This window comes from Octodon degus, unplaced genomic scaffold, assembly GCF_000260255.1.
Source record: "Octodon degus isolate 3935 unplaced genomic scaffold, OctDeg1.0 scaffold00005, whole genome shotgun sequence".
NCBI lineage: Eukaryota > Metazoa > Chordata > Mammalia > Rodentia > Octodontidae > Octodon > Octodon degus.
In genome coordinates this window covers 22,849,439-22,860,317 of record NW_004524581.1, presented here as the reverse complement: position 1 = coordinate 22,860,317, position 10,879 = coordinate 22,849,439, and the positions used below count along the sequence as shown (strand labels likewise).

Genomic DNA, 10,879 nt, shown 5'->3' with positions numbered 1-10,879 from the left:
TTATTATTTTTTTTAATTTTATTTATTTATTTATTTGTGTGTGTGTGTGTGTATGTGTGTGTGGCCAGCTCAGCCCACCATGGGGCGGGCTGGCTGGCATGTGGTGCTGGGGGATTGAACCGCGGTCCCTGTGCTTTGCTGAGCTTGTTCTAAGTAGGTGCTTTAGACCACTGAGCCATCTCATCAGCCCCTGGACAAGAATTATTAACAGATGTTAAATTAGTGGGTGGAAATCTAAGTCATAACTAAATGTTTACATAATTTTAAAGTATCTCACTTATAAAATACTTATTAATTTAAATGAATAAAATAGTAACTTTACGGTGAAGAAACCATGATCAAAGTTAACATCACCAATAATGGAATAAATCAACACATGGAATAAGCTTATCACTTTCTGCAATAGTCTGGCCACAAAATGAATATCCAAATTTAATCATAAGGAAACATCAAACAAACCAAAATTAAGGAACATACTATAAAATATGTGACCTCTTCTAAAATGTCAATGTTATAAAAAACAGGCTCAGGAGTTGTTATTAGAAGATAAAAGACTAGGGCTGGGGAGATGGCTCAGTGAAATAAGCGCTTGCCTGGTAAGCACAAGGGCCTGAGTTCAATCCCTGGTTAAAAAAAAAAAAAAAAGATAGAAACTGAAACAACATATCAACTGAATGTGATGAACAAGTATTTCTTTTACTATAAAAAACATAACTGGGGGCTGAGGAGATAGCTCAGCAGCATAGGCGCCTGCCTGGCAAACACAAGGTCCCAAGTTTGATCTCTGGTAGCAAGAAAAAAAAGAAAAAAGAAAAAAAAAGAGAATTAGTTGGAGCTGGGCATGGTTGCACATACCTGTAAAAACTAAGAAAGAGTTGGGGATGTAGCTCACTGCAAAGGTTCTATGCCTAATTCCCAGCAACACATACACACATGCAAGCACACATATAAAAATTATTGAGATAATTGGTAAAATATGACTGGTGACCTATGTAATATCATATTGCGGTTAATTTCTCTAATTTTGATTAGTGTACTATGTATTATTTATATAAATTTTTTATTGATAGGAAATATATATTTAAGTATTTAGGTGTTAACAATAACCATTATCTACAACTTACTATAAAACAGTTCAAGGGGCTGGGAAGATAGCTCAGTAGGATAAGCGCCTGCCTGGCAAGCGCAGGGTCCTGAGTTCAATCCCTGGTACCACAAAAAACAAAAACAAACAAACAAAAAAACTGTTCAAGAAAAAACACATATACACACAGACTCACATATAGAAATAAAAGAACAGAGCAAATGCAGTGAAATGTTAATCTGAGAGAACAGTGCCTTCTTTATTGTGGTAACTTCCACTCTATGTCATAACTTTTTTTAAAGTGAGGCTTTGGATCATTGAATCTGCCTGAGAGTACCAACACTTCCTCTGTTCAAGTCACTACAAAAGAAGGCAGCCGCTATGCACAGGAGTTGTCTGTTACCTTGCTGTTTATGTAGCCGCTCCAACTCAGTTCTGAGATAGTACATTTTCTTCTGGCGAGCTTCCCGATCACTCTTCAGTTTTTCCCTTTCTTCAATAACCTGCAGAATACAAAATGGTAAGAGTCCCTCAGTCTCCAACATCTTTTTACTACTGCTTTCTTCCAGAAATCCTTATGCTAGGTATCTCAGACTCTTTCGGGGTTGGTTTTTTTTTTTTCCTAGTAATGGGGATTGAACTCAGGACCCTGTGCTCCACCGAGCTATCTCCCCAGCCCACAAGGTATATTAACACATGGATTAAGTGCCTATACAATGAGGCACTGATTCCCCCCCGCCAATATTATATATTTTGGCCTTTTTTACATTTTCCATTTCTCACATCAGAGAAATCATGCAATGTTTAAATATTCCAGTTTATTTCACTTAAAAGTATCACCTCAAGCTGCATTTTTATAGTCAAAATGGTATTTCATTCTAATCAATTTTAAAATTATCCTCTTCTTCAGAACTATACTACCCAGAGTACTATTGTTCTGCAGCAATCACTTTAAGCCACTGACAGTAACTACTGAACACTGGTTCTGAGCCAAAGGGAGCTATGGAGAAGCAAACTGTCATGGGTGAGGCACCATATTACTCACATATATATTTCATGTTATTTAATCCTCACATTTTCTGTTACGGTAAAAAACTGAACTGATATAAAGTTAACTTACCCAGTTACAGTGAGAAGATTTAAAATACAGGTATTTGCCCTAAAGTAAATATATTACTATCACCTAACAGGAAAAAAATATGGCTTGTCTCTTATAGGCAATAAAAATAAGCCTATGTATTATCAGCTGTGACTTAAGTGCTAGTCTCTTAGAGGGAAAGTAATGAGAAAGTGCTCAGTCTCCTAGACCTTCCTGTCTCTGAGGTCTTAAGTTTTGTCTTTATTGAATCTAAACTCCTCTTTCCAAAACAGTTCAATAACCTAAAGTTCAGGGTATTTGAGTATAATAAAAAATTAAGAGGAAGTATTTTTTTCCCTTCCAAGGATTATCTAACTTTTTTAATCTTGAAAAGAATAAGACTGAGGGCCTGCCCCTTAGCTCAGTTCTTTAAGTTGCTGCTTCTACAAAGCAGTCAGGCTCAGGTTGTTGTGGTTCGATCCCCAGAACTCAAGCTAGCCAAACCTGCCCTGAAGGCATTCTGAGCCAGCCCCCCGCCCAAAAAAAAAGAATAAGACTAAAGGATACCTTAAGGTTTTTCTGTCTTACCCTCAGTGTTCTCAAGGAACCAAATATGGATCAAAATAAAATATTGAAAAGTCTAGTAATCATAATGGGACTTACTGCCATACTTTGTTTAGCTGTAAGGACAAAACACATGAGAAGATTAAGGGGTTATTTTTATGTTATATACTTAGGGTGATGACTACAACCTCCAAAGGACTTAAAGTAGAAGACCCTTACAGATGTTCAGCTCCCTCTAAAAGACAAATTTGAGGGGCTGGGGAGATAAGTAGAATAAGCGCTTGCATGGCAAGCACAAGGGTCTGAGTTCAATCCTCAGTTCCACAAAAAAAAAAAAAAAAAAAGACAAATTTGTTAAAAATTCAGACATAAAATCCCTGAAGCGAATATCCACCTTCTGCTTCTGGGAAGCACGATTCTTCTCATCGGAGATCTTCTCTGGGTTGTATCTGATGAGTGGTGGGATGGACACCTGGACAGGCACTTGGGCAGCAGGAACTGAGTCTGGCACTGACTCCTCCTGTTTGGGCTTGTCAGGAGTCACAGTGGGAATCACACGGAGGTTGGGACGGCTCCGAGAAGCTTGTTTGGTTAGTGGCATTATTCTGTGTAGCTCAGGTAGAAGGGGGGTTGCTGGCTGAGAGGCAGGGTACAAGGGCCATCTTGCAGCTGCATAGGCCATGTAGGACCTATAGGCATCAAAGGAGGCAGCAGGGATGGCTGGTCCCTGGTAATTTGGAGGTATCTGAGCTGCAGCAAACTGAGAGGCCTGTGGCACATGAAACTGAGATAATGAAGCAGAGTGGGGATGCCTAATTGGGGTAGACGATGATGAGGGCAACATACACCTGACTGCAACAGCTGACTGAAACCCACCGCCAACTACCTTGGGTCCTGAAATATGACCCACTGGATGGTCAGATTTTAGGAAAGGAGGGCTGTGTTTTGTGAGTAGGTAAGGCTCTATCAAGGAGGCTGAGTGTGGATGGGACCCCTCTGGGGAGTGTGCATTGCCATGATGTGCCTCCCTGTCATCCAGTCTGTGGGGATCTGAAGAGCACCGTTCAACCGAGAAACGGTGGTCAACAGAGGAACGGTCTGCTGGAAAGTGTCGGTCAACAGAGGAACGCCTGTCAGTTGTGGAGCGTGGGGACGGCTTCTTGCCATGAAGTCGCTCCTGAGTGCGCACAGCCAGTTGACTAATTTCCGCTACTCCAATGTCCAGCCCTATAGTCTTTAGCAAGTCATGAATCTTGGCATATTCAGGATTGGTCTCTTCTAGAGATTCCAGCTTTATAGCTGGAGATGAAGAGGGGAGAGAGCTCGCCTTCTGCCTTATAACCTCACTCTCAGATCCCCCAGAGGCTTTTGGTGGGGACTCTGCCTTCAAGTCTTCTTCTTCATCCCCATAGAGAAATTTCTCCTCATCTTCAATATCAGGGAAGCTTCGACGTCTTTTCTCTTGTGTGCTGGTAGAATCTGACAACATGCTTAGAATGCGGGAAAACCCACTTCCATCCTGGCTAGCTCTCTCATGAGGCAGTAAGAAATCTGTGTGTCCCTCAGCCTTCAAATCCAGTTTGTCCTTGTGGCACAGAAAGCTTCCAAATTTTTCTCTGAGAGGACTGCTGTCTTTAGGCACAGCAGGGAGAGGACCCCATTGGTAGTGGTTGCCCTGAGGTTCCTTCAGGGCAGACTCTACTGTTGTCTCCTTGTCTTCAATTTCTGAGGCAAAAGCTGTAATAGCACCACTTAGTGGAAGAGATGAATGTCCAGAGTACCCAGGGTGATCCTGGCTAGTGCTGGTGCTGCTGGAAAAACCACCAAGCTGCAAAGACAAACATAACTGATTTAGCTATAAGCAGATCTCAGAATATTAGTAGCTGAGATAAATACCTTAAAATCTTTCTCCTCCTGAATCAATAGGGGAGATATGTCTGGATAAAAAAGTGTCCTTAGCCAAGTTTAAGATATGGGTACCCATCTCTCCAGATGTCTCTTCTCCAACAAGAAAATGAGGCAAACTGCATGGAATTCCCATTTTCGCCCTTTTAAGTTTTTTTTCACCCCCAAAGAACGTGATTTCAAAAGAATTTTAGAGATCCCACATCTTATTTTCATTTCTGTGGATCCCCAAAGGAAAAAACATACAAATGGTGCTGCTTTGAAGTCAACAGTAACTCTGGAACTTTACCTACTTTAAGTAGGCACCACTTGCTTCTATAAGTACCCTCAGTCAGTTCTTTGAAAGCCTTTAGCTAGATTAATGGTCTTGCCTGACCATCCTATCCTGAGAGAGGAAAAAGAGCAAGGCTCAGAATAATTAGGTGACTTATCTAAAAATCACGCAGCAAGTTGATGGCAGCAGTGGGTCCAAAAATCAGAATTACTTGCTTTCTGGTCTAGTGTCCTACAACTTACACATTTGTCTTCTCTCTAAAAAGACATGAGGAAATTCAGATCACCTCTTCTTTTTGCTCTTTAAAAATTCATTTTCAAGAAACCTATATTTAAAGATTCCTACAGGATTACCTACCATAAGGAAAAAATTTACAGTAGATACTCACCATAATGTCTCTTTAACCTAACAATGTGACATTGGACGCCCTCTACTGATTCATTATAAAACCCAGTTTCACTTCAAGACTCCTTCCTATAAGGCGAAGTTTACAGGTATAACAACATTGGCCCAGCACATGTTACAAAGATACCACTAGGAATACAGCCTCCAGGAAAGTAACCAGGGTGTAAGACACCAGAGGAACTAGTAAAAGGCCCTAGAAAATACGTTAACAGACACCTGCACAGAAGACTCCATGTCCACCTCCATCCGCTTCTTCAAAATGGACTTCTTGGGCATCACAGACACTTCCTCAGGCCGATGCAAAGAATATTTGGGCTCCGAAGCTGTCAGGGCACCTGATAATCCAGGAATGGAACAGCTACTGCCACCATCATCTTCTCCCACCAGCTCCCGACTCAAGCTCCTACTTCGCTCCTCTTCCTCTCGCTTTCTCCTGGCAAGGTCCAGCTCTCGAAACTCAGGGTCTAGAAACCTAGGACTTGGGCTACGTCTACGCTGCCGATAGTTTCGAGTCCCCGATGTAAAAGCTGAGTGATCCCCTCCCATGCTGTGTATCTTCTCTGTATCGTCATAACGGGGCCTTTTAGCCTCTCGGCTCCTGTCTTCAGATCGTACAGAGTAGGAGCTTTTCAGTTTGTCTCTATTCCGTTCTGTTCCCCGCAACAGCTCATCATGACAACTGATGTGAGGACTATAATCAGATCGATGCAGGAAAGTTTCTCTTGTTCTGTAGTCCTCATCAAGTTGTCCCAAGAAGGGACTAAGAGGCCCCTCCTCCCGGGAAATATATCTCTCAAGACCCCGAGAGCACTGGGAGCGCCGAGTGAAGACAGAATCATCTATCAGATCATCCCTGAGGAAAGAGACAAGCATCACTAAATACAATGGTCTTGGAAAGGGTAAAACCAGACAAGGCTCAGACTATTATTTGGCTAGTGACTACACAATGTTTAGGAAAAAAAGATAATAATCATGGAATCTAAGAACAGATCTATGTAGTACATGAAGCATTTTCCCTCCCTTTCCCCAGAGGCACAAGCAGTTTCAGCCTCTAACCAGGGGGTGATCTACCAGTACATGTAAACAGAGCTCTTACACTAATTTCTTTTTTTTTTTTTTTAATTTATTTATTTATTTGTGTGTGTGTGTGTGTGTGGCCAGCTCAGCCCACCAGGGGGCGGGGGTTGGTTGGCTGTGGTGCTGGGGGATTGAACCGCGGTCCCTGTGCTTTGCTAAGCTTGTTCTAAGTAGGTGCTTTAGACCACTGAGCCATCTCACCAGCCCCCACTAATTTCTTTGATTAGAATGTAGAGTACCATATTACAATTTGGGAGATGTGAAAACACCACTAACAGGAGCCGGGGAGATGGCTCAGCAGAATAAGCGCTTCCCTGGCAAGCGCAAATGTCTGAGTTCAATCCCCGGTTCTGCCAAAAAAAAAAAAAAAAAGTTAAAAAAAAAAAAGTTAAAAAAGAAAAGAAAACACCACTAACAGACTATAAAGATTTTCAGGTTTACACAACTCCAGACTAACTAAATTCTAGCCCTTTGCTACCAAAAGTGTTGTCTAGGCAAGCATCATTGGCATTAACTGGGAACTTATTTGAAATACAAATCCTCAGGTTCAGCCTACTATAGCCGGAGCTGATTTTATTTATTTTTATAGAGCTGATTTTAATAAGACCTCCAGGACAGTATCTGTTGTCCTTGGGCCGGGGAGATAGCTCAGTAGAATAAGCACTTGGCTGGCAAGTGCATCTATTGTCCAGGTTTAAAGTCTGAGGAACATCAGTCCAGAACAATGGATTTTAATTGGTATTCCAGAGATTCTCAAAAATGTTCAGTAGTTCTCTAAAAGAAAAGAGTACTAGAAAAACAGGACTAGAAGACTCTAGGCCTTCCACCCTACTTTCATTACACTAGCTCCAACTTCATGATGTTTACATGTTAAAGTTTTATATGCTATTTCAGTTGGGGAAAGTGGGTATGAGGGGATTTAAAAACCACAAAATTGGCTTTTTACCCTTTTCCCTATTTTACCTGGATATCCACAAGCACTCTGCTGAGTTTTGACCCAAACAGGTGATGGTGTGGCTCACTATGTTTTTATTTCTCAGAAATATAAAAGTTTCAGATATCTGTGGCATGAAGGAAAAAAATAAGAGGATGAGACAACTGTCCTTTCAGCCCAGAGCTCTGCACCATATACACTGGACCTAACCTATTTATTTATTTTATTTATTTATTTCAGAACTGGGGATTGAACTCAGGCCTTTACGCTTGCCAGGCAAGTGCTTGCTCTACTGAGCCATCTCCCTGGCCCCAGAAGGGGTTTTTTTTTGGGGGGAGGGCACTCAGGAAGCCTTCAGGGCAGGTCTGGTTTGGCTTGAGGATGAGGGGATTGAACTACAGCATCCTGAGTCTGACTGCTTTGTTTCAGCAGGCACTTAAACACCTGAGCTAATGGGCAGGCCCCCAGACCTAACCTTTTTAGGTACTGTGGCCACAGACCTTCTATAACCAAAAAAGAAATGTAAATCATAGATCAAAATAAAATCCTAGGGCCGGCCAAACAGCTCAGCAGATTAAAGCGCCTGCTTAGGCAGAGCGAAGCGGCTGGGTCCTATCCCCAGTGTGCCGTGCCAGCCCTGCTCCCAGGGAGCAATGTGATGGCAAATGAGACTGGGCATGGTGGTGCGTGCCTATAATCCCAATGCCTGAGAGGCTGAACAGAGGCAGACCCATTACGAGTATGATCTATGTAGTGAGACCCTGTAGACCCTGTACTAAAATACAAAAAAAAAAAAAAAGATCCTGGGCTGGGGACATGGCTCAGCAGCACAGTGCCTGCCTAGCAAGTACAAAGTTGTGAGTCTGATTCTGTGTACAAGAAAGAAAGAAAGAGAGAGAGAGAGAGAGAGAGAGAGAGAGAGAGAGACAGACAGACAGACAGACAGACAGAGACAGACAGACAGACACAGAGACAGGGAGGGAGACAAGAGACAGGGAGGGAGGGAAGGAGAGATGGAGGGAGGGAGGGAGGGGCAGAGGGAGAGAGAATAAACCTCTACTACTGAAACATAACTTTTAAACAATCTGGAAGAAAAATGAAATTCTTCCAAGTTACTCAGGCTCAAATTCTTTCATGTTACTCGTGCTACTCATGTTACCATGTAAAGGGTAGTAATTATGGCCATAGTGTTTCTAGTGGCTACTTTGCATGCATGCATATGTTTCTAGAAGTGATTTTTTTGTAGTTGTTTTCCTACCTTAGCAGAACAGCAAGAAGTTGCCTTTTCTTTCCCACTAGTGCTGCCTTTGTTCAAAGCTACAGAGTTGAGCAATAGCAACAAGTTATTTTATGAAAGGCTAACAAGGTTAAACTTCCTCACCTCCACTAAAAGAATGCTGCCTATAGAAATCCAGATTGTAACCTAGGGAATTTTGAGTATCAATATAGTATGAGGTAAGAAGGATTGGGAATGTACCGAGGATGACCTCTTAAAAATGACTGGAAAAAAAAAATGAAAAAAATTTTATACTCTGTAGGTGTATCATTCATGTCTGTGCCTATTTCCAGGGAGCAATGGCCATGAGCTGTCACTCCACCACTAAAATACTATCTACTATACAAAAATAGGCTATACATGGGTAGTGGAAAGTTCATCTATGCTTTTATGGTCAGCTCCACACTGAAATTATTATTATTATTTTTTGGCTCACTCAGAATGCCTTCAGGGCAGGTTTGGCTGGCTTGAGTTTTGGGGGTCGAACCACAGCAACCTGAGCTGACTGACTGTTTAAGCAGGCTCTTAAATAACTGAGCTAAGGGGCAGGCCCCTAAAATTATTATGAATACCAGCTCATGCTCTAAGCCAACACTAAATGTCAAGAAGCTAGGAATAAGATGGCTCTCAGGAAGCCTCAGCCCAGATGTGGAAACTCCTAAAGGAGGCATATAAATATTTTTTAAGCTATCATATAAATACAATCACAAACCAGGCTGCTTATTAGAAACTCAGATCCTCTTTCCATAGGACTCCTAAGAAATAAAGGAGAAGACTAGGTGTGGTAAAAGCGAGCCCTAAGAAGTACCACATCTCTTGTAGACTGAGGAGTCCAGTGGTAGACACTCCCTAGAAGCCTAGGTTAAATCCAACTATTTTCTAATACCAAGTCTCTTTTAAAATTGATTGTTAGATGTAAATAGTAGCCACATGAGGGTTCACTGTACTATTCTATTATTTTGTGTTTACCCAATTTCTATTAAACAACTTAGAAAATAGGGCTGGGAGTATAGCTCAGCTGCTATAGCCTAGCATGCACAAGGCCCAGGGTTTAATCCTCATTACCACCAAGGGGAAAAAAGTACATTAGGTCCACATAAAAGCTTGTATACTAATGTTGACAGCAGCATTTTTCTGTTTTGAGACAGGATTCATTATGTAGTACAAGCTGTCCTTGAATTCACTATCTAACCCAGGCTGGCATATAGCTCACAGTGATCCTCCTGCCTCAGCCTTCTGAGTGCTGGAACTACAGACCTGTGTTACCACCTCCAGCTTAGCAGCATTGATTTGTTTTTTTAAGATAGGGTCTTGCTATGCAGTTCAGACTAGCCTTGACAGCACACTTTGTAGCCCAAGCTGGTCACAAACTCACAATGATTTTCCTGCCTCAGCCTTCCAAGTGCTGGGATTACAGGCATGTGCCACCATGCCCAGCTAGCAGCATTATTTATAACAATCAAGAGGTTTTTTTTTTTTAATCAAAAGTTAAATAACTCAGCTGGGAGGGAGATGGCTCAGTGGAATAAGCGCTTCCCTGGCAAGTGCAAGGGCCTGAGTTCAATTCCCAGTTCCACCAAGAAAAAAAAAAAAAGATTAGAAAAGTTAAATAACTCAATTGTTGTCCATCCATTTACTACTGATAAATATGCAAAATGTGGTGATGCAGTTATGCATAGTTATGCATACAATGAAATATTATTGGCTATTAAAAAGTGTTATGCACATGAATATAGTGGTCCCTCACTTATTGCAGATGTTCCAGACACCCCTATAATAAGTGAAAATCAGCACAGCAGTGACATTATATTTACTTTAGTATTTATGTGTATTTTAAGGCTTCGTAAACCCTTCCCATGCTTTTATAAACCTTTCCCACACTTTTAAAAACACTTTTAGGGGCTGGGAGATGGCTCAGTGGAATAAGCGCTTCCCTGGCAAGCGCAAGGGCCTGAGTTCAATCCCCGGTTCCGCCAAAAAAATAAATAAATAAAAACACTTTTAATATTCTTAACCATTTTCTAAACTCATAAACCTATGTAATTTTAACAACATATGTATACTGTATGGTACAGTTTGTATTCATCTGCTAAAGAAATACATACTGTAGGAGCTGGAGAGATGGCTCAGTGGTCTAGAGCACCTGCTTGGAACAAGCTTGGCAAGAGCATCAGGGACCGCGGTTCAATCCCCCAGCACCACATGCCGGCCGGCCCTGCCCCCTGGTGGGCTGAGCTGGCCACAACACTCTTTCTGTCTCTCTCTCTCTCTCTCTCTCTCTC

General features: G+C 41.8%; 1 protein-coding gene across 1 annotated transcript in view; it reads right to left on the bottom strand.

Moving 5' to 3' along the window:
* Znf318 (zinc finger protein 318) overlaps positions 1-10,879 on the bottom strand; it is a 37,834-nt gene that overhangs the window by 19,415 nt on the left and 7,540 nt on the right. Inside the window, exons 3-5 of the mRNA XM_004624123.2 lie at positions 5,527-6,163; positions 3,121-4,554; positions 1,488-1,587 (exon numbers count right to left, since the gene is read on the bottom strand). Of these exons, the coding sequence (XP_004624180.1) occupies positions 1,488-1,587; positions 3,121-4,554; positions 5,527-6,163 (2,171 nt within the window). The remainder of the gene's footprint in view (positions 1-1,487; positions 1,588-3,120; positions 4,555-5,526; positions 6,164-10,879) is intronic.